At 65.5% G+C, this 22499-nt stretch overlaps 3 protein-coding genes across 3 annotated transcripts; 2 read left to right on the top strand and 1 right to left on the bottom strand.

Moving 5' to 3' along the window:
• Positions 1-1441: 1441 nt before the first annotated feature.
• On the top strand, positions 1442-3575 carry JCM10292_006318 (uncharacterized protein; the record flags this gene model as incomplete). The annotated part of the gene is made up of 8 exons (XM_076649859.1): positions 1442-1477; positions 1575-1631; positions 1707-1734; positions 1812-2177; positions 2244-2964; positions 3037-3154; positions 3235-3265; positions 3379-3575. The coding sequence occupies 8 exons, from the start codon at positions 1442-1444 to the stop codon at positions 3573-3575; spliced, it is 1554 nt and encodes a 517-aa protein (XP_076504674.1).
• A 744-nt stretch (positions 3576-4319) lies between these two features.
• Positions 4320-4992, bottom strand: JCM10292_006317 (uncharacterized protein; the record flags this gene model as incomplete). Its single annotated transcript, XM_076649858.1, has 3 exons — positions 4320-4398; positions 4458-4759; positions 4825-4992. The coding sequence occupies 3 exons, from the start codon at positions 4990-4992 to the stop codon at positions 4320-4322; spliced, it is 549 nt and encodes a 182-aa protein (XP_076504673.1).
• A 258-nt stretch (positions 4993-5250) lies between these two features.
• On the top strand, positions 5251-22438 carry REA1 (AAA family ATPase midasin; the record flags this gene model as incomplete). Its single annotated transcript, XM_076649857.1, has 19 exons — positions 5251-5792; positions 5850-7514; positions 7582-8249; positions 8314-10265; positions 10334-11253; positions 11312-13628; positions 13721-14638; positions 14696-14807; positions 14868-14935; positions 14992-15059; positions 15123-15270; positions 15333-17354; positions 17418-17725; positions 17786-19154; positions 19220-20210; positions 20285-21997; positions 22062-22209; positions 22267-22354; positions 22421-22438. The coding sequence occupies 19 exons, from the start codon at positions 5251-5253 to the stop codon at positions 22436-22438; spliced, it is 16035 nt and encodes a 5344-aa protein (XP_076504672.1).
• Positions 22439-22499: the final 61 nt, after the last annotated feature.

Below are 22499 nucleotides of genomic sequence, written 5' to 3'. Positions count from 1 at the left end.
CAGCTGTACGGTACGCCAAGGTTGCAACTGTGGCAGAATGAGCTCACAGCGAGCACCTGACCAAGGATTGCGAAGACGTGAGCTTACCCCGTCCGTTCCGCAGGCGGCCACGTTGCAGACAAGACGCACTGGCAAACCCCTGCAGAGTATAAAAGCAGTTGTTGCTGACGGTGATCAAGGGCGCTGGACAACAGTGATGCAATTTTCGCCGCCCACGTCACAGACAAGGGTGGTCTCCTCACGGCTGCAGGTGCAGCGGCACGAGACTTGAGCCTGCTTGTTTGGCTCTCTGCCCATCATGTACTTCCCTGACTACTTGTCTGTTGTTGTACACACACAACTTAAGCCAGAGTAGTGCGTGGTAGGAACCGTCTCGGCTCCAGAGTTGCCTTGCAAGAGGATTGTCCTTGCCACGCTCTCTGCCAAGCTTGTTTGCTCTTGCGGGCCAATTGACAAGCCGCTGACAACGAGAGGGCATTTTCTGACACCTTCCTTGGATCGGTCCATTCTCGCAGCTCAACAAGGGCGGGATCTGTCGCGCGACGGTCGCAGGCTCGCAGCGTCGTCCAAACTGAAACTCACTTCCGTGCACGTTTACGCTGGGCTCAGCAGCTGAACTGATTCTCCGTTCACGACCAATCTCCCTGCATGCGTACGCTGTCTCTGCTGCGCCGTGCGCCACTCTGAAGAGCTGCTTCGCGCTCGCCCGCCACCCTGCACCGGCTCATTCTGCTTCCAAGGCTCAATCTCGCTCCCATGTTCAGGGCGCAATGGCTTCGGACATCGTCGCAGATCTGCTCGGCGGCGCCCGCCTTCGGGAGGCGCATCCCGCGGACCGGCTCAGCCGGAAGGAGATCGCCGGCCCGTTGTCTTTCAGCAGACCGGGCTCCATCCCTTCCCGCGCATCGCGAAACGACGTGATGCGTACCTAAGGTACCGTAACCTGACTTGAAGCACGCCGGTTCCATAGTGAGCGAAAGCGGCGCCGGCGTCGGCGCATTCTGCAGCTCCGCTCGGACGTGTCTTCGTCTCGCAGCCCTCTGGCTCTCCGCGATGGTGCGTGGGGCACATCGACAAAGGTCGTTGCCCCGCAAAGCTCCCTGCTGAACAGTTGTTGCGGTCTGGCATGCTCACGGTCCCTTCTGCAAGCTGTGGCAAGGCCGAGCAAGGACCCCTGCCGCGCGAAGGCCTGGGTCGTCTTGAGCGCCGGTCGGCCTTCCTGCTCGCCTCCCCTCGCCGGCTCTTTTTCTGAAACTCGCCCCACCCTTTTCCTCACTTCCGTGTCGCCCCCCGCTTCTTGGGGCACCGGCGTTGCTCCTCTTTTGACTAGCGCAGCCGTGCCTCCCTTGCTTCCGCATTCCTCCTCTCCGCGACTGAGCCAGCTCCGCTCCTCTACTCGAGAACCTGCATACCGGGCTCGAGCTCAATCGACCACTTCACGATGTCCAAGACCTTCCGCGACGTCGAGAACGCGACGGTGCGCTGGCGCCTCTCTCAGCCCTTCCGGTGCTTGCCGCGGCCAAGGCTCACACCAGACGGTCACTTACTCGACTCCTCTACCGTCTCCTTCGCAGGCAAGCAGCTGGTGGAAGGACCCGTCGCTGCGCAAGAATGTCGGCTGCGCTATGGTCGTGCGTCTTGGTGCTCGCCTCCTTCTTGAGAAGGTCGCCTGACGTTCGCTCCTTCTGCTGCTTCACCGACGCTAGTGCTACTTTGGCACTTTCTCCTTGGGTTGTACGTGCTCTGTTCCTCTTACCGTCATCGCTGGCAGTTGCGCTGACGCCGCGTGCGTTAATTTGCACGACGTCCAGACGACGGCTCGTACCTCAATGGTCTTCAATCGCTTGCGACTTGGAACACCTATTTCGACAACCCCTCTGGCAACCGGCTTGGGTTGATCTCCGCGTCGTCCTACCTCCCCTCCCTCGTCCTCCTCCCGTTCTACGCCATGTCGTGCGATTATTTCGGACGCAAGCCGACTGCGATGCTCGGCTCCGTCATTCTCATCGGCGGTGCAATTCTGGGCGCACTTGCGACCAACGAAGGCATGCTGATCGCCGGTCGTGCGCTCGTCGGCGTCGCTGGCTCGCTCATCGCCCTCTCGACCAACTTGCTCTGTAACGAAACTCTCCACCCGCGTCTCCGTTCCATCGGTGCTGCTTTCTTCCTCGTCTTTTGTGAGTTCAGACAAACTCCCGTTGTGTACAAAGCCGCTGGGCGCTCACCATCGTCTTCCACCGCAGACTACATGGGCTCGATCACCTCGGCATGGATCGCTTACGGTGTCATCGCCGCCGACTGGTCCAGCGATTGGTCGTGGCGCCTGCCAACTCTCGTCCAGGCGGCCGGACCGATCATCGTTCTCATCGGCTGCTTCTTCATCCCCGAGTCGCCTCGTTTCCTCATCGCCCGCGGCAAGCGCGAACGTGCCATCACCGTTCTCGCCAACCAGCATGCCAACGGCCAGAAGGACGACCCGCTTGTCCAGCACGAGCTCGAGGAGATCGAGGAGGCGCTCGAGCGCGAGAAGCGCGAGCGCACCGGCTTCATGTCGTTCTTCAAGACCAAGGGCAACCGCCACCGCCTCCTCATCGTCCTCACTACTGGTACCGGCTCACAGGCGAACGGCGTAGCGATCTTCAGCTATTATCTCGCACCTGCGCTCCGCCTCGTCGGCGTCACCTCGGCACGCGAACAGACCGTCTACAACGGCGGGATGCAGATCTACAACCTCGGCCTCGCTGTTGTCGGCGCCGCACTCGTCGAGCGCGTGGGTCGTCGCAAGCTGTGGCTCGCGTCGACTGGCGGCATGCTCGTCTCGTACATCTGCCTTCTCGGTCTGTCTGCCGGCTTCGACAAGTCGCAGAACCCGCAGATGGGTCTCGCGACGGTCGCCTTCATGTTCCTTTGCTACGGCTGGTACGACATCGCTTGGACACCACTCGCATTCTCCTACACCACCGAGTACGTCGCAGCGCGGCCTGGGTCTCAACGGAAAAAAGAAGGACAGGCCGCTGACATCTCCTGTGTTCGCAGATGCTTGCCCTACTCGCTCCGCTCGTCCGGCATGGCACTCTTCACCTGGATGCAGAACGCGGCGCTCTCGGCCAACCAGTGGCTGAACCCGGTCGGACTCGATGCCATCGGGTGGAAGGTGCGTCGAGACCCACTTCGTGCTTTTCTTGTCTTCTTCCCGCAAGTCCTGACAAAGCCCTTCTGCGTTCTCCCCTCCAGTTCTACTTTGTCTTCCTCGCCACCCTCATCAGTGAGTCTCTCGTGTCGCCGCGGGTTGGAAGGACGGACTGTCGAACAGCCGGGCCTTCTCAACCCGACTCTTCTTGTTATCGATGCATGCTGACCTCCCCTTTCCCCCCGCAGTGTACCTCGTCCTCATCTACTTCCTCTTCGTCGAGACCCGCGGCCTATCGCTTGAGGAGGTCGCCCTCCTGTTCGACAACGAGGCGACGAGCCTCGCGGGCAAGAAGGAGGCCGCCGACGCGCAGGTCAAGTTCAACAACAAGCAGAAGGAGATCGAGCACGTCGAGCGCAAGCTCTCGAAGGACGAGTCTGTCTGAGCCGGCGGGTTCAAAAGGGGCGCTTCTGTCGTAACGCTATCCACCATTCTTGCGCGACCTCTTCCCGCTGTTTTTGTCCCTTTCGTCTGGGTCTGTCTTAGCACATCTTTGTCTCGTATGCAAGCAGTTCGAAGCACCTCCAGCACCGTATCAAGGACTCGCGAGAGATTCACGACAGATTCGCCAGTCCTGCGCTCGTTCTGCTTCCGATCGCTCCGTCTCTCGCTCGCGCCCGCCTGCCGTGAACTGCTTGTCTCATCCTCAGCTCACCCGGATTTTGGGGATGCGGTCTCTTAGACGTAGCCCGAGGAAACCGGACATCCCCCTCTCTGGCTCGAGCAGACGCTTTTCTACCTCTGCATCCCTCTGGAGTCTGAAGTACAGTGAGAAGCCCCTTTGCCTGTCGTCATGACGAGACAAGCACTAGAGAATGCGAGTGGCCAAGAGGCAAGCCGTCCGAACAGGTGCGAGCGGCAGCAGTGCGCAAGCCAGCGTCGACAGTCAGACTGACGAGAGAGACACAAGGCCAAGCGGAACAGAAGACAGCAAAGATGAAGCAAGTCTACTGCGCCGGCGGAGCAAGGAAAGACGATTGGCGCGTTTCGCCTCGAAGAGGAGACAGTTAGGCAGAATCGCTCTTTGAAGAGTGCTTCATGAGGAGTAGTGCTGTATTGCTGTCATGCATTCGTGCCCGCCCACGTCGACCAGCGACCGGCGGTTTTTGTACCCGTTCGACCCTCGATCTCATGGCAACTCGATAGACTTGACCGCCGCCGCGATGTCCTTGGCTTCTGCCCGGTCGCCTGTTTGTTCCCGCACGAGCCTGCGGTGCACCACAGAGTCAGTGCGAGTCAATGCCAGAGCGTGTAGACGCGAACGCACGCAATGATCCTCCCCGTGTCCTTGCCGACGGCCTTCTTGAGCTCGTTGGCGACGAGGACCTCCTTGACGAGCTTCTCGATCTGCTCCTTGCTGAGCGCGTCTGCGCTCTTCTGCGGGACAAACTCGCGCAGGATGGCGGCCTCGCGCTCGTACTGCTCGGCGAGGTCGGCGCGCGGCGGCGTCGACGAGCGGAACGTCTGGGCGGCGTCGACACGGCGCGAGATGGCAGTCGCGAGCGACTTGAGCGGCGTCGGGGCGTTGCCGGCGGCGTGCTGCGCCGTCTGGATGTCTGCAAGGATCGACTACGATGGCCGAAGAGCGAGGTCAATCACGGCGTCGTCTCGCTCACGCGGAAGGGGCGGCGCACCTTGATGACACTGGTGCGCTCGGTGGTGCGCGCGAGCATGGACTGCTTGAGTGCGCCGCGGAGAGTTGCGACGAGCGGATGCACGGTGGTGGCCGTCGTCGCGTACGACGAGCGGAGGAGCGCGAGCGGAGCAGCAGCGAGAGACGGGAGGCACGACGAGCGGAGCATGGCGGGCGGGCGGGCGGCGCGACGAGTGCAGCAGGGAGGAGGACCGGTACAGTAGGCAGTCGCTGCAGTTCCTACGAAGAGCGCCGGGCCCCACCTTGTCGCCCGAGGGCCGTCCGAGCTCGGCCCAGCTGCGCGCGTCCGAGTCGTCGGCGAGCGGAGCGAAGGGCTCGCCCCGCCGCCTCTCCCCCTCGAGCCAGAGACCAGCAGGGAGGAGAGCAGCGCACACCAGAGCTCAGCACACACTCTCGAGAGGCCAGGATGGACGCCGATCCTCCGCCTCAGCAGGCGAACGCTGCGGCCTCGTCCCCGCTCGAGTGCAACCTCGCAGCCCGCACGCTCGCCCTCGTGCAGCGCCTGGGCCTCGTCCAGAGCGAACACACGCACGCATACTCGCTCATCCGGCCAGACGCACCCGCCTCTGCCGAGGTGTTTGCGCCCCTCGTCCCCCTCGCCGACCTGAGCTTGCTCCTCAGCGTCATCCCGCAACACCACATCCCGGCCACCCTGCCCTTCCAGGTCGCGCCCACACTCTCCGGAGCATCTTCGCGCACCCGCCTCGTCGACACGCTCGCCCGCCTCGCGCTCGAAACGGCCCTCACGGTCGAGATCCTCTCCCACTTCCGCCCCATCGCCCCCGCTCTCGTAGGGCGCTGGTTCGACCTCCTCGGCCTTGCGGACGATGGCAGCTGGAGGCAAGGAGAGGCCGGCGTCGAGTCCGCTCCGGGCGAGCGCGACGCCGTCGACAAGGTCTTCCGTGCCGTCGTTCGCGCACTCCCGCTTCTTGGCGATGCCATCATGCCGTGCGTACCATTCCGCTCTCTCGTCTACACCGAGACTGATTTTGGTGACCTCCGTAGGTACCTCCGGCTCGTTCTCCGCCACCCGCTTCTCCTCCGTGGCCCCCTCCTCCCCCACCCCGACTCATCCGAGTACGACTCGCGGCTCTGTGGCGCCCTCCTCGCCATCCACTCACTGCTGCACCATCTACCGACTCTTTCCGCCGTCGCCGAGTGGTCTCTTCCGCCGCAGATCGAGCAAGTCATGAAGACGCACCCGCACCGCGGCATGCGTCTTCTCGCCTGGCGCATCGTCCGCGCTTGGCTCGGCCTCTTCGCCGCCAAGGGCGACGACCTCAAGCGCCAGTGGGTCTGGCGCGCCCCGCCGCTCGAGGGCAACGCCGTCCTCCCGCTCGCGCCGGCCGTCCCCTACCCGGCCGACTACGCTTCCGAGTACGCCGCCATCTTCGGCGCAGACCCCGCTGCTTCCGCCGATGCAGACGACCTTCTCCCCTCGGGCTTTGGGGAGGAGCTCGTCGCTTCCGGCGAGGGCAGCAGCCGTCTCGTCGAGGGCGGCCTCGAGGTCCTCGTCCGCCGCCGCGGCGCCGACCCATGGATCCTACCCATGCTCGAGGACATCCGCGCGCGCGAGGAGCGCGCCCGCCTCGACGCACTCGTCTTTTCCGAGGCGGAGAACTCGCTCGGCGCGTTCGAGCCCGCCGAGCTCGGCAAGACGGTCGTCGTCGTCGCCGACTCGCGCCTCGTCTTCCGCGAGGGTCTCATGCCCTCGCTCAAGTCGCAGCCGGCCGCACCTGCGCCATCGAGCTCGATGTCGCTCTCGCACGCCGCCGCGCCGGCCGTCACCCCCGAGCCCGAGGCGTTCGTCGCGACGCCCGCACATGCCGCGCTCCTCGCGCAGCTCGCCGAGAATGTCGTGCGCCGCGTTCCGACCGTCATCACGGGTTCGCCGTCGTCCGGCAAACAGAGCGTCGTCACTCACCTCTGGAACACGGTCCACTCGGCGCCGTCGAAGCCCGGTGTTCCGACTCTCGAAGCGAAGCGTCGCGGCCTAGTTGTCATCAACCTTGCCGACCGCTCGCTCGACAGCAAGTCGCTCCTCGGCTCGCTCTCGTCTGCGCCATCGAGCAGCTCGACCTCGTCCTCTGCTGCGGGCGCCGGGCAATTCACCTTCGTCGAGGGCCCGCTCACACGCGCGATCCGCCAGGGTCGCTGGACCCTTCTGCTCAACATCGACCAAGCGGCGCCCGAGCTCCTCAGCGTGATCAAGGTCGTCGCCGAGCGCATGCACACGGCCGCAGCGTCGCGGTCGACCGGCCGCGCCAAGGCGTACGGCGGGATCGGCGCCGAGGAGCAGGACGGCGGCGTCGGCGTGCGTGTCGGCGGCGGCGAAGGGCGCTGGGTCAAGGCTGCCGAGGGTTTCATGCTCTTTGCGACGCGCTCAATCCCCGTCGCGTCCCTCGCGGCCTCGCTCGCGTCGTCGACGTCGGCCCCCACGCCGACCTTCTTTGCGGCGCACTTTTTCGCCGACGCGCTCTTGCGCCCGCTCGACCGCGACGAGGTCGCGCTCATCGTCCAGGGGCGCTACGGCGCGCAGCTCGACCGCGTCGCGGGGCTCGCGACGCTCCTCGTCGAGGCGTGGGAGCGCGTGCGCGACGAGGCCGCGAGGGTCAAGGATGGCGGGCAGGGCGGGACGAAGCGCGAAGTAGGCGTGCGCGACCTGCTCAGGTGCGCTCTCGCGATTCTGCTCGTTTGAGTTACTGCTTCGTGGCTGACACTTATCGCGCTCTCCCAGGTGGTGCCGCCGCGTGGCTCATCTCCTTCCTGCCGGGCTTTCGCTTCCCTCACTTGCAGCCAACCCGACGCTGCAGGAGGAGGTCTTCGTCGAGGCGCGCGACGTCTTCCTCGGCTCGCTCATCGTCCCGCCTGCGCCCTCTTCCGCCACCGCGCCCGCGGCCGCAGCGCTCGAGGACGCCAACTCGACGCCGCTGTTGCCGTCTCTCCCGCGCGACCGTTTCTCGGTCATCGCGCGCTCGCTCGCCGCCTCGCTCGGGCTGAGCAGCGAGCGCACCGAGTGGGCGCTGCGCAAGCGCGTGCCCGACCTCGTCCTCCCGACGATCGACACATCTTCCGGTCTCGCCTCGGCGCCGACGGCGAGCAGCGTCCAGGTCGGCCGCGTCTCGCTGCCGTACTCGGCCGTGACGAACAAGCGCACCAAGTCGTCGCGCCCGTACGCGCTCACCAAGCCGTCGCTGCTCCTCCTCGAGAAGCTCGCCGTCTGCCTCTCGCTCAGCGAGCCGGTGCTGCTCGTCGGCGAGACGGGCACGGGCAAGACGACCGGCGTGCAGTACCTCGCCGACCTCATGGGCAAGCGCCTGACAGCGCTCAACCTGAGCAACCAGACCGAGGCTGGCGACCTCGTGGGCGGCTTCCGCCCGATCGACGAGGCTGAAGAAGCACGACGTGCGTCTCGTTCCAATCTGCTCGCAAAGACGAAGGCTCGACTGACCCGCTTTGTCACTCACAGGAACGGCCTCCGAGCTCGTCAACCGATTCGTCGAACTCTTCGGCGCAACCTTCTCGCTCTCGCGCAACGCCGATTTCGTCGCGCACGTCCGCAAGGCGCACGAGAAGAAGCGCTACGCGCGCCTCGTCGGTCTCTGGCGCGAGGCGAACCGCATGGCCGCGCCGCGGGTCGCGCCCGACGCGCCGCCCGCCGCAGCAGAAGGCGATGAGCAGGCGCAGCGCAAGCGCCGTAAGGTGGACGGCGTCAAGGCGCAGCTCGCCGAGCGGTGGAAGGACTTCATGACGGCCGTCGGCGACTTCGACCACCGTCACGTCCAGGCCGGCGGCAAGGGCAAGGCGAAATTCGTCTTCTCGTTCGTCGAGGGCCCGCTCGCGACGGCCATTCGCAACGGCGACTGGGTGCTGCTCGATGAGGTCAACCTCGCCTCGTCGGAGACGCTCGAATCGCTCTCGACGCTGCTCCAGGCGCCCGACTCGTCCCTCGTCCTCACCGAGCAAGGCGACCTCGAGCCCATTCCACGCCATCCCGAGTTCCGCCTCTTCGCCTGCATGAACCCGGCCACCGACGTCGGCAAGCGCGACCTGCCCGTCGGACTGCGGGCCAAGTTCTCCGAGATCTGGGTCCCGCCGCCCGACGAGGACCGCGACGCCCTCCGCACCATCGTCGAGGGCTACATCGGCCACGTCGCGGTCTCGGACCGCCAGGTCGTCGCCGACATCGCCGAGCTCTACGCCGCCGTCAAGCTCCTCGCGCTCCGTTCGCAGATCGCCGACGGTCAGAACATGCCGCCACACTTCTCGATGCGCACGCTCGCGCGCGCGCTCACCTTCGCCGCCGAGTTCGCGCCGACCTTCGGGCTGCGCCGGGCGCTGTACGAGGGCTTCGTCATGGCTTTCACGATGCTCCTCGACGAGAAGTCGCAGGTCGTCGTCCGCGCCCTCATCGACAAGCACGTCGTTCAGCCGGCCAAGAACCCGCGCTCGATCATGGAGCGCGTGCCGACCAAACCGGCGGCGATGGCGGACGCCCTCCGCATCCACCACTACTGGCTCGAGCAGGGCCAGCACGAGCCGGAGGACCCGGACGACTACATCCTCACGCCGAGCGTCCAGGCCAAGGTGTGCGACCTCGCGCGCGCCGTCCTCACGCGCAAGGTGCCCGTGCTCATCCAGGGCCCGACGTCGGCGGGCAAGACTTCGGTCGTCGAGTACCTCGCCAAGCGGACCGGCCACCGCTTCGTCCGCATCAACAACCACGAGCACACCGACATCCAGGAGTACGTCGGCACGTACGTCTCGGACCCGCACTCGGGCAAGCTCGTCTTCCAGGAAGGCGTCCTCGTCCGCGCGCTCCGCAACGGCGACTGGATCGTGCTCGACGAGCTCAACCTCGCGCCGACCGATGTTCTCGAAGCACTCAACCGCCTCCTCGACGACAACCGCGAACTCGTCATTCCCGAGACGGGCGAGGTCGTCCAGCCGCACCCGCACTTCATGCTCTTCGCGACGCAGAACCCGCCCGGGCTCTACGGCGGCCGCAAGGTGCTCTCGCGCGCTTTCCGCAACCGCTTCCTCGAGATGCACTTCGGCGACGTGCCCAAGGACGAACTCAAGACGATCCTCGAGCGCCGGTGCCGCATCGCGCCGTCGCACGCCGAGAAGACCGTCAACGTCTTCCTCGAGCTCCAGCGCCGCCGCCAGGCCGGCCGCGTGTTCGAGCAGAAGCAGGCGTTCGCTACGCTCCGCGACCTCTTCCGTTGGGGCGGCCGTGGGCCCGTCGCGACCGTGCAGCAGCTCGCCGAGGATGGCTACATGCTCCTCGCCGAGCGCGCGCGCCGCGCTGACGACAAGCAGACCGTCAAGGAGGTCCTCGAGGACGTCCTCAAGGTCAAGATCGACGAGAAGGGCCTTTACGATTTCGCTCGTCTTCCCGAGATGGGCTTGCCCGTACCGGTGCGTTCCGCTCTGTCCGTTCTCCCTCGTCTATCTCATCGACTGACCGTTCTCGCTCTCGTGCACAGCCGCAAGACGCCGAGCTCGTCTGGACCTCGGCGATGCGTCGCCTCTACTTCCTCATCGCCGCCTCGCTTCAGCGCCACGAGCCTGTCTTGCTCGTCGGCGAGACTGGCGCAGGCAAGACATCCGTCTGCCAGGCGCTGGCGCACGCCCTTACCCGCCAGCTCCACATCGTCGGCTGCCACCAGAACACCGAGGTCGCCGACCTGCTCGGCGGGCAGCGCCCGCTCCGCAATCGCGCCGCGCTACAGGCGGGCCTTCGGAACGAGGCGGTTGCGCTTCTGGCGGCTGCGGGCAAGGGGGCGCCTACGGACGCCGAGGGCGACTTCGAGGACGTCGCGGCGCTCGTCGAGGCGCACGCCGAGGAGACGAAGGACGCGGCCGCCAAGGCGCTCGCGACTCGCATGCGCTCGACGACCGCCTTGTTTGAGTGGCACGACGGTCCGCTCGTCCAAGCAATGCGCGGCGGCGACTTGGTCCTCCTTGACGAGATCTCGCTCGCCGACGACTCGGTGCTCGAGCGCCTGAACTCGGTCCTCGAGCCGTCGCGGACGCTCGTTCTCGCCGAGAAGGGCGGCCACGACCTCGACGACATTCGCGTCGTCGGTCGCGAAGGTTTCGAGATCCTCGCAACCATGAACCCCGGCGGCGACTTCGGCAAGAAGGAGCTCTCGCCCGCTCTCCGCAACCGGTTCACCGAGATCTGGGTTCCCGCCGTCGACGACCCGGTCGACCTGCTGCACATCATCGGTAGCCGTTGGGCGCGCGAGCAGTGCGATCGCCTCGAGCCCTTCGCACCCAAGATTCTCGAGTTCGCGCAGTGGCTCGCGACGCAGACGGGCCAGAGCGAGGCGCTCGGTATCGGCCTTCGCGACATCCTCGGATGGGTCGACTTCCTCAATGCAGCAGCACGGCAGAGCAGCAGGTGTGTTTTGCGTCTCTGCACTCTCCAGCTCGCTTGCTCACGCCAACCATGTTCGCAGCTCGCTCGACATGGCCGACGCGTTCTGCCAGGGTGCGCTCATGACGGTCGTCGACGGCCTCGGTGCGCTTCCCGCAACGTCCGGCCTTTCGAAGAACGGTCTCGCCAAGCTCCGCGCGGCGTGCTGGCGATACCTCGAGCAGCTCGTCCCGGCGACCATGGCGCCCGAGGCGCTCCCTCTCGACGTCACGGACCACGGCGACCTCTTTTCGATTGGTCCGTTCGGCGTCAAGAAGGGCGAGCTACCTCCCGCCAAGGTCGAGTACACCCTCCTCGCACCGACGACGCGCCTCAACGCCATGCGTCTCCTCCGCGCGCTCCAGCTCAAGAAGCCCGTCCTGCTCGAGGGCAGTCCCGGCGTCGGCAAGACCAGTCTCGTCACCGCGGTCGGCGCCGCGACCGGTCACCCGCTCGTCCGCATCAACTTGTCGGACCAGACCGACCTCATGGACCTGCTCGGCAGCGACCTCCCCGTCGAGGGCGGCAAGAGCGGCGAGTTTGCGTGGAAGGACGCGCCCTTCCTCGCTGCCATGCAGAGCGGCGACTGGGTCCTCCTCGACGAGATGAACCTCGCGTCGCAGTCGGTGCTCGAGGGTCTCAACTCGTGTCTCGACCACCGTGGCGCCGTCTACATCCCCGAGCTCGACCGCACCTTCTCGCGGCACCCGGACTTCCGCATCTTCGCCGCGCAGAACCCGCTCGGTCAGGGCGGCGGACGCAAGGGCTTGCCCAAGTCGTTCATCGACCGCTTCAGCGTCGTGCACATGGAGGAGCTCGACTCGACCGACCTCAACGCCATCGCCGCGGCGCTCTACCCCGACATGGATGCCGCTGTCCTGCGCAAGATGATCGCTTTCAACTCGGACGTCCACCGCGCGACGATGGAGACGCGCGCATTCGGCATCGAGGGCTCGCCGTGGGAGTTCAACCTGCGCGATGTGCTCCGCTGGCTCACCCTCATCCGCTCGTCGACCGGTCTCGACGCGCGCCGCAACGAAGCAGTCGAGTACTTCGGCCTCCTCTATCTCCAGCGCTTCCGCAACGCGTCGGACCGCGCTCACGTTGCACGCCTCTTTGCCGAGGCTTTCGGCGAGGACATCAACCCGCTCGAGCGCCCTTGGCCGTTCGTCTCGACCCAGCACGTCCAGGTCGGGCATTCGCTCCTCCCGCGCGGCGACGAGTCGATCGCCGTCGAGCGCGCCAGCACGGCGCTCGAGATCCGCCGCGAGGCGCTGCAGCCGCTCGAGGCGCTCGTCAAGTGCCTCGACATGGGCTGGCTCGCCATCCTCACCGGCCCGCGCGCGACGGGCAAGACGGCGCTTGTGCGCCAGGTCGCTGCGCTCGGCGGCAAGCGGCTGCGCGAGTTCACGATGAACGCCGAGGTCGACACGCTCGAGCTCCTCGGCAGCTTCGAGCAGGCCGACCGTCTGCGCGATCTCGACATGGTCGCCAAGGACGGCATCGCTCTCCTCAAGGCGGCAGCGACGGCGCAGCTCTCCACAGACGCCGTCTCCGAGATCTATGACTCGCTCGCTCGCCTTCGTCAGGTTCGCCTTGAACTCGCGACTGAGGCTGCCGACCTGGACACGGCCTCGATCGCTTCGGCCATTCGCCACGTTCTCTCGACGCTCCCGCCTTCTCCGACGCTCGACGCTCTCGCTTCCCGCCTCGCCTCGGCCGTTTCGATCGCCGACACCTCTGCAGCAGCAGCTCGCTTCGAGTGGGTGGACGGGCCACTCGTGCAGGCGATGAAGAACGGCGACTGGCTTCTCGTGGAGGATGCTAACCTCTGCAGCCCGTCTGTTCTCGACCGCCTCAACTCGCTCTTCGAGACGGGTGGACGCCTTCAGCTTGCCGAGCGCGGCCCCGTCAACGGCGAGATCCAGGTCATCGCCCCGCACCCCGACTTCCGCCTTATCATGACGCTCGATCCGCGCAATGGCGAGCTCTCTCGCGCCATGCGCAACCGTGGCATCGAGATCTCGATCCTCGCGGACTCGACCGTTTCGCTCGAAGCGACGTTCCTTCTCGGCGGCGACAGCTTCGCTGAGCCAGCCCTCGCGCCGATCTCGCGTCTTTTCGCCCTTTCGCAAGGCAATATCCACCCCGCGGCCGTCGCTCAGCAGCTCGTCTCGGCCATCTCGCCGGCGCACTACACGCTCGCGCTCCATGTCCTTCGGACAGTCGACACTTTTGCCGAGACCGCCGAGTTCAGCATTCGCCAGCTGGCACAACATGCGATCAGCCAGCAATCCGTCGTCGCGAAGGAACGCATGGCCTCAACTCGGGAAGTGCCCTTCGCTCTTCTCGCTCTCCAGGTCCGTGCTGATCCGCCTCTTCCTCTCAGGTATCGGTGGGGATGTGCGCTGAGACTTGCTTTGGTACTTCTCCTCTTTCGTGCAATTCGCAGCCTGTCGATACCTCTCTCGTGCCTCTCGCCGTCGCGCTCGAAAGCGGCTCCGCCACACCACTCCCGCTGGTCGCGTCGGCAGTCCTCGAGGCGTTCATGGGCCTTCTGCTCTCGACTTCGGCTGGTCCGCAAGGCCTGCGGCACGCATCAAGTAAAGCTACTCGCGCTCTCGGCGTCTTCGACAAGTCGCTTCTCGCGAGTCACGGCAAGCTCAAGCTTGACGAGGCCGATTCGACGGTCGCCGGTCTGTACCCTCTCGCCGCGGGTCTTGCGCGACTCGTGTCGGCGCTCGTCGCGCAGAAGCCCGGGACGTTGAGCGCCGAGGACAGCGCCGCACTCGCGCCGACCGTGAAGGCTGTTGCGGCCCTTGCGAGCGAGCTCGAGGCCGTCTCGCAGACGGCCGAGCTCGACTTCTCGACTGTGCAGCACGTCGTCGCGTGGATCGACACGGCACTCTCGCAACTACCGCCTGCGCTCGCCGCCGTCGCGGCCGAGGCTGTGCGGCTTCTCGCGCCCCTGCGCCAATCGCTCACCCTCACGAGCGGCAAGGCTATGGAGCCGATCTGGCGCTCGTCGCTGCCCTTCAAGCCCAGCAACGCCGAACTCGCCGCCGCCTACGACCGCCTGCTGGGGCGCGGCCGCACCACCGCCGGTGAGGTTTGGGACAAGTCGCTCTCGTCGCTCTTCCTCGAGATTAGCGTCATCCTCGGCGTGCCGCAAGACCCCAAGCAGGCGCGCTTCGAAGGCGAGGTCGTCAACGTGGTTGAGCAGCTTCTCGCACGCCTGCCGTCATCCGCTTCCGCCGAGAAGGGCGAAGACCGTGATCCGGTTCTCATCCTCGCCGACGCTTCGGACACGGCGACCCTGCTCGTCACCGAGCTTGCGACGGTTGCTTCCGTCCTGCAGGGCGCTCCTTCGGTGCGTGGTCACAGAAGTCCCGCTTGTCCTTCCGAAGCTGATCGCTTGCTTTCGTAGACGGTTGCCGCATCAACCCTTGTCAAGATTGTCCAGCGTAGCGCCGTCGTCGCGCTCGCAGACGTTGTGCCATTACACCAGCTCGCGCTCTGGCCGAATGGCCAGGAAGACAGTGCGGGACTTTCGTTGCTCTTGACGTCTCGCGATCAACTGACTCCCTTGACTTGTACAGCCAAACCCGCTGCGCTCTTCGCGACCCTCCTCAATTGGGCCGAGCACCTCGCTCGCAGCGTCTCGAAGGTGCGCCCGAGTCACACGTTGATGTGCGATCGCGCACTAATCGACTCCACTTGCAGACGGTTTCGTCGATCTCATCAGCCGACATCGTGCGCCCTCTCCTACTGCGCAAGGTAGTCGACCTGCGGTGCGCTCGCTCTCATTTTGCTCCTGCGTGCACCAGCGCAGGCCTGATTTCCCTCCCGAACAGACTTGGCGACACTCCCACGCTCGGCAACCTCGTCCTGCAAGCGCCTGCTCTCGCACGCGCGGCAAGTCTACAGACGTCGACTGCGGCGCCGGACGCTTCGTCGCGCACAGCATCGCTTCGCGCTGCGCTCTGCGCGCTCATTGGACTGGTGCGTGCTGCCGTCTCTCCAAAGCTCGTCCGTAGCGCAGACTGACGCGCTGTCATCCGCAGGTCACGACTGGCGCTGCAGGCGCATCTGATGAGTCCGCAGACTCGCTCACTGACCCCGTCGAGCGTGGTGCAGCGAATTCGGCACCTCTCGCCGAGTCGGTCGAGCGCTACCTCGCTCAGGCGCTTCCGGCTGTGCAGAGCACTTCGGCTGGTCTTAATGACGTCGCAGGCGGCTTTGTCGCTTTCGCCCGCTTCCTCTGGCACCTCTACGTCCCGAACCTCCCGCTCGACCCCGCCGTTGGCCTTCGCGCGCACTCCGGTTTCCTCGGTCGCCAGCTCAGCACGGTGTCTTCCATCCTCGCAACGGTCCGACTCGACGAGGCGGCGCTCACGGGCAACGAGACGAATGCCAAGTTGGTCCGAGTACAGCAGGAGGTTGAGTCGCTCGGTCGGCGGCTCGAGCAGGCCGGGGTTGCGCCTGTCACGCGCGAAGGCAATCCTGGCCTTCTGTCGGCGCTCTTCGCCGAGTTGCGGTCGTTCCAGGAGCAAATCGTCTCGGACAAGCAACTCGACAGCCTTCTGCGCGACCTCGGGCAGGCGTCGAGCTCGTCGGCAAGCAGTCGCGAGGCGAATCTGCAACGCTCGGTCGACACGCTGCTCCGCCGACTCGACCACGCCTACGCCGAGGTTGGCGACATTGTGGCGCCCATCCGCTTGGCCCTCACGTCTTTCAAGATCGGCTTCGCGCTGCTCGCCCACCTCGCTCAAGCTCGTGCGCAGCCCGCTCAGCATGCGCCATTCCGCTCGCTGGCCGACAGGCTCACGGCTTTCCCGAGTATCGGCCAGCTCTTAGCGATCCGCAGCGACGAGCTGCCGCTCAGCATCAAGGCGGATGATGCGCCGATGCACCCGACGCAGGCAACACTCCTCCAGATCGCCGCGCTCGCCGCCAGCATCGCCAACGAAACGGCCTCGACGGCCGGAACGATCGTGCGGGTCACGCAGCTATACGAGCGGCTCCACTACCTCTGGGCGACTGATCGTCGTCATGCCGAGGAGGTCGCCGAGGCGGAAGCGTCGCTCTACAAGGCCAAGCTCGACGTCCAGCAGGTCCAGACCGACGAGGAGCTCGAGGCGGCCGAATTCGCCAAGCTCTTTCCGACGTTCGAGGACATCATGGGAGACAGCAGCAAGGCGCAGGCTCCCGCCGCCGCGTCCAGCAAGGCTTCCCGTCTCGTGCAGCCGAACGACCAGATCCTTCTCGCCAAGCTGCACGCCGATCTCTTCGCCGAGCGCCGCAACGGCTCAGCGACGTCGGCAACGTCGACATTCGAGCGCTTACGCAAGTCTGGCGTGGACACGCTTCTCCCGCGTCTGTACGAGGCGCTCGACGAGGCGCTCGACCGACGCAGCGCCGTTTACCGTGTGCGCTCGCTCGTCGAGCTCAGTCAGGCCGTCAGCCCACCCGAGACGGTTGAGGCGCCGCACCACGACTTCTACAACGAGCCGAACGTGCGCGAGACGGCGCGCGCTGTTCCCGTGCTCCTCGAGTTCATCGAGCGCCTCGACGTCCTCACGGCAAAGTGGCCGGAGCAGATGGTCCTCCATGCGCTACGCGACCGCTGCCGCGCTATCCTGAAGCTTTCGTCGGACGCCTCAATTGCACTCGTACTCACAAGCCTCGAGCAACTCCTCCAGCACACGGAGGACTGGGAGAAGTTCGCCGACCGCGAGCATTCGGTCAGCGCGAACCGCAATGCGCTTATCGCGCTCATCGTCGAGTGGCGCCGTCTCGAGCTCACGTGCTGGTCGCGCCTTCTCTCGACGGTCCAGAACAAGTTCGGTGAATCGGTCTCGGATTGGTGGTTCCGTCTTTACGAGACGGCCATCCGCGGCGCACCAGGCGTCGACCGCGAGGCATCTGCGCCTCTCGACGCGGACGAGTTCTACCGCGACCTCGTCAAGATCCTCGACTCGTTCATGACAACGACGTCGATCGGCCAGTTCTCGGCGCGTCTCGACCTCGTCCTCTCCTTCGGCAACTACGCCTCTCAGCTTGGCAGCAGGCCTGACGCAGTCGAGGTGAGCTCCCACTTTTCTGACTTCATCCACTGTTCGTCAGCATTGATCTTGGACCACGCGCAGGAACTGGGCGAGGGTGCGGCTTCGCTCAAGCGTGTCGCCGATGTTCTCTTCAACGTGCACGCGTTCTACGACCAGTTCTCGACGCGCATCTCGAGCCATCTCGCCGCCGAGCGCGCCCGCATCGACAAGGACGTGCAGAATGTCATCAAGCTGGCGAGCTGGAAGGACATCAACGTCGCCGCCCTCCGTGCCAGCGCCGTTCGCAGCCACCACCAACTGCACAAGTGCGTGCGCAAGCTGCGCGCGATCCTCCAGAAGCCCGCCACCGACTTCTTCGTCGCCGGCGAACTCGACAAGACCGCCATCAGGTAAGGCTCAGCTCCTCGCGTCTTCGTCTGTTGATGGCGCACTGATCCATTGCACCGCAGCCAAAGTCCCGCAGCCTTCTCCGTCACCACGACTGTCAACTTCTTCGAGCTTCCGTCGAGCCTTGAAACGGCAGGCGATGCCGCTCATCTCGTCAAGCTCGAGCAGACCTTCGCTCGCTTGACGAGCCTTGCTTCATCGTCGCTCGCCGGAAACGTCGGCGCCGAGCACGGCGCTGCGCTCGACTCGTTCGTCGTGCAGATCGTCTCCACGGCCAAGGAGCTGCGCGAGGAGCCGCTTGGCCCGGAGGAGGGCCGCGAGCAGCGCGTCAAGAACCTCGTTGAGCGCAAGCGCCGGGCCTGGCGCGACCTGCTTAACGAGCTCAAGCGCGTCGGTATCTCTCCGTCGCCGTCGCCGAAGATCGTTGCTCGTCTCGAAGACGCGGGCGTCGTCTACAGCCTGACGCCCTCGCACAAGCTCCTTGCCCTCGACGAGGCCGCCATCGGCGACATGCACGCCCGCATTGTCAGAACGGATGCTTATCACTTCCGCCAGCTTGCCGACCTGCCGACGCTCAAGACGTACCCGGCATCGCACCATGCCGACGTTCGCACGCCGGACGTGCAGCGCGCCCTCGGGCACATTCAGAGCGGCATTCACCTCGCCTTCGAGCAGCGCACACAGCTCCTCGCGGCGGGTGGAGCGCTCATCCGACTCGACCAGCTCGTTCGTCGTCTCGAAGTCACGGCAAATCTGCAGCCCGCTCTCACCGCCCGCGATCTCCTTGGCGCGCTTCTGCGAGCCGCATCGCAGGCGCTGCAAGCGCTCAACGAGGCGCGCGACGAGCTCGACAACTACCGCTACGCGCAGGGCGAAGCAGTCGCGGGCCTCGAGATCAAGGCGGCCGCCGACGCTGTCAACGACTCGATCGCTCTCGTCAGCCGCGATCAGTTCCGCCTCCGCGACGCGGTCACAGCCATGTCTGGCGTCGAACCGGTCATCTCGACGGCCGTCGAGCTCGACCTGGCGAGAGGCGCGCGTGAGCACCTCGTCGGCATCGCCACGACCTTCGCCACGCTAGAGCCGCCGGTCACGCTGAGCTACATCCTGTCGCCGTTGACCGTCTTCCTCGGTTCAATCGACGTGCCTTCTGTCGACACAGCGGTGACGACGGGCGGTGTCAACCAGACGACGCTCAAGGCCTCGCATGACGAGCTCATCAGCGCCGTGCTCGTCGTCGCGCAAGAGCTCAAGAAGACGTCCGCTGCGGGCTTTCAGGTCGCGCAGGAGGACGAGCTGGTCGACGGAGCGGTCAGCGTCGCGAATCGTGTCTTCCGCTCGCAGCTCTCCGTCTTCCGCGTCGACGAGATTGTCGCGAAGCTTGACGCTTTCGCGAAGCAAGCGCACGAGGCGATGGGCCACAAGTCGGAGGTGCGCATCTCGCCTCTCTCTCTCACTTAGTCGCTCAGAGGCTCACGCATGACCTGGTGGCACAGCTCGCTGCGACTTCAGCGATCCTCTCCCGCGTTGCCCCCTTCCTCCGGATCTACGCCGATCTCTTCGCTCGCAACCTCGCGTCCTTCTTCGACTGGCACAAGGCGTCGCTCAAGCTCAACCACGTCCTCGGCGCGATCCTCAAGGACCTCGCGACGGAAGGCTTCTGCCGACCGCCGGAAGACGACGGCAAGGGCGGCGCTGACGCGGATCAGTCGGACGGCAAGACGACCGAGGGCACCGGCATGGCCGAGGGCACCGGTGCCAAGAACGTCTCGAACGAGATCGAGGACGAGTCGCAGCTCGAGGGCCTGCAGAGCGATGTCCCGCAGGAGAAGCGCGAGGACGAGCAGAATCCCGAGGACGGCGACGACGACGCCGTCGAGATGAATCAGGACTTCGACGGCGACCTCGAGGACCGCGGCGACGGCGTCAAGGAAGACGGCGACGAGGGCAGCGATGAGGAGGAGGAGCAGGAGGACCCTGAGGAGCAGGTCGCCGACGTCGACCCGCTCGATCCATCCTCCGTGGACGAGAAGTTTTGGGGCGACGACGAGCCGCCTTCGGACAACAAGGACGGCAAGACCGACGAGGTCAACCAGGAGTCGACCAAGTCGGCCGGCGAAGCCGAGATGGGCGCCAAGGAGGACGAGACGCCCGCACCGCAGCCCAAGGGCGACGAGGCGGCGGACGAGTCGAAGAAGGAGGAGGCGTCGAAGGACGAGGCGCAGGGCAAGGAGGGGGAGGAGCAGGAGGGCGAGGAGAATGGCGACGAGCCCGAGGGAGGGGAAGGAGCGGAGGAGGAGGCCGGCGAGGGCGACGAGGGCGAGCAGGCCGAGCAAGACGGCGGCGACCGCCTCGACAACGCCATGCCCGAGGCGGACAACCTCGACCTCCCCGACGACATGAACCTCGACGGCGACGACAAGGACAAGGATGCCGCGGAGGATGAGGACCTCGACCTGGACCCGGATATGGGCGATGTGCCCGAAGGTGCGCCTTTCTCCCACGTCACCTCCTCATTTCGAATCTTCCTCTCGCTCTGATTCTGACGCTTCGTGTTGCAGACGGCGGCGAAGGCGAGAACGACGAGCGACCGGATCAGCTCGACGAGATGGGTGACACCAAAGACGAAGGATACGAGAACGACGAAGACCCGCTCGCGGCCAACCAGGAGTCCGCGCAGCCCGAAGCCGCAGACGACGAACAGCCGCAAGACCAGGCGCTCGACCAGTCGCTCGGTGGCGCGGACAAGGGCGAGACCGGCGGCGAGGGCGAGCAAGATGCGTCGGCCTCGAAGTTGGACGAAGCCTCGAAGCCCGACACTTCGAAGCAAGCCGGTGCTCAGTCGATCCCGCAGGAGGCGTCAAAGCCGAACGCGCAGCGCGACGCAGGCGAGGAAGAGGACGCCGAGATGCAAGACGATTCCGACGCGCCTGCCCCATCGGCTCCCTCCGCTTCTGGCACCGGTCCCTCGAAGCAGCGCGCCGCCGCCGACCCGTCTGCCGAATCGTCGGCTCCTCCCCAACCGCAGCAGGACAAGTCCGCGGCCGAGCCACAGCGCAGTCTCGGCGACGCCCTGCAGAACTGGCGCCGGCGACTCGAGGCTATCGGCGATCTCGCTCAGCCCGACGAGCAGGAGAACGCCGACGCCGCACCTGAGCCGAAGCAGGACGGCGCCGTTGAGTATGTGCAGGAGGGCGACGAGCAGGAGACGGACGAGCAGGCGCTCGGCCCGGCGAACGAGGAGCAGGTCAAGAAGCTCGAGCAGCTCCACCTCGGCGAAGAGACTGCGCCCGCCGACGAGTTCCCCGACGACATGAACGTCGACGAGGCGCAGGACGGCGCGGACCAGCAGCAGCAGCCACAACAGCAGCCCGCAACGATGCAGCTCAAGGGCTCGTCGCTCACGGAGGCGGACGTCAAGGCTGTGCCCGCTAGCGAGGTCCGCCAAGACCGCACCGTCGCCGAAGAGGACCGCGATATGGTTGACGAGATCCGTGTCGACGACGACGAGCTTCGCTCGACGACATTGTCGACCAGTATCGACCCCGAGCAAGACCACGTCGTCGAGCAGGCTATGCTCTCGTGGCGCAACGGCGACGATTCCTCCATGACCGCCGACGGGGTCTGGCGCCTGTATGAGTCGCTCACGCGCGACCTCTCGTTCGCCCTCACGGAGCAGCTCCGCCTCATTCTCGAGCCGACCCTCGCGACTCGCCTCAAGGGTGACTACCGGTCGGGCAAGCGGCTCAACATGAAGAAGATTATCCCGTACATCGCGTCCGAATTCACCAAGGACAAGATCTGGCTGCGGCGCACCCGGCCCAGTCAGCGCGAGTACCAGATCCTCATCTCCATCGACGACTCCAAGTCGATGGCCGACTCGCATTCGGTCCACCTCGCCTTCCAGTCGCTCGCCCTCATTTCGCGCGCCCTGACCCGTCTCGAGGTCGGCGGCGTGTCGATCTGCCGCTTCGGCGAGTCGGTGGACGTCCTCCATCCCTTCGAGGCCGGCGTCGTGTCAGACGAGGCAGGCGGCAGCATCATCGGCAAGTTCACATTCCAGCAGCGCACGACGGACGTGCGCCTCCTCGTCGAGCGCTCGCTCGACCAGCTCGCCAAGGCCAAGGACGCCGCGCGGTCGGGCAAGTCGTCGATGGCGGCGGGCGAGCTGTGGCAGCTCTCGCTCATCGTCTCGGACGGCATCTGCCAGGACCACGACGCACTGCGCGCCCTCCTGCGCAAGGCCACCGAGCAGCGTGTCCTCTTCGTCTTTGGTGAGTCCGCTGACCTCTCATTCCCTATGTGCCAGCTTGGCTGACCTCTTGTGCGCTTCCGCAGTCGTCGTCGACTCTCTCCATCAGCGTGCTACGGATCAGGCGTCGGCGCAAGACCCGTCGCAGAACTCGATTCTGAGCATGAAGAGCGTCTCGTACGCCGTCGGCGCTGACGGCCGCCTTCAGCTGAACCTCCAGCGCTACATCGACAAGTGCGTTGGTCCGCTGACACAGCGCCGCTTTTCGTCACTGACCCGCCGCCTTCGCAGCTTCCCATTCGAGCACTTCATTGTCTTGCGCGACACGGATGCGCTTCCGGAGGTCCTCAGCAGTCTATTGCGTCAGTTCATGGAGTCGGTACGTGTATCCGCTTCTGCTCACGAGCACGCGGACCACCCTTCTGACACTACGCGTGCGTCGTAGGTTTCGTCCGACCGGTGAGGAGTGTTGTCCAGGTGTGACGATGGCGAGTGTGCGGTCTCCCTCTCGATAGAATCTATCT

The sequence above is a fragment of the Rhodotorula paludigena genome (assembly GCF_050403205.1).
Source record: "Rhodotorula paludigena JCM10292 DNA, Rt_paludigena_JCM10292v1_ctg28, whole genome shotgun sequence".
In the NCBI taxonomy this organism is placed as follows: Eukaryota; Fungi; Basidiomycota; class Microbotryomycetes; order Sporidiobolales; family Sporidiobolaceae; genus Rhodotorula; species Rhodotorula paludigena.
Note: the sequence above shows the minus strand (reverse complement) of the source record. Positions and strands in the feature narration are given on the sequence as shown.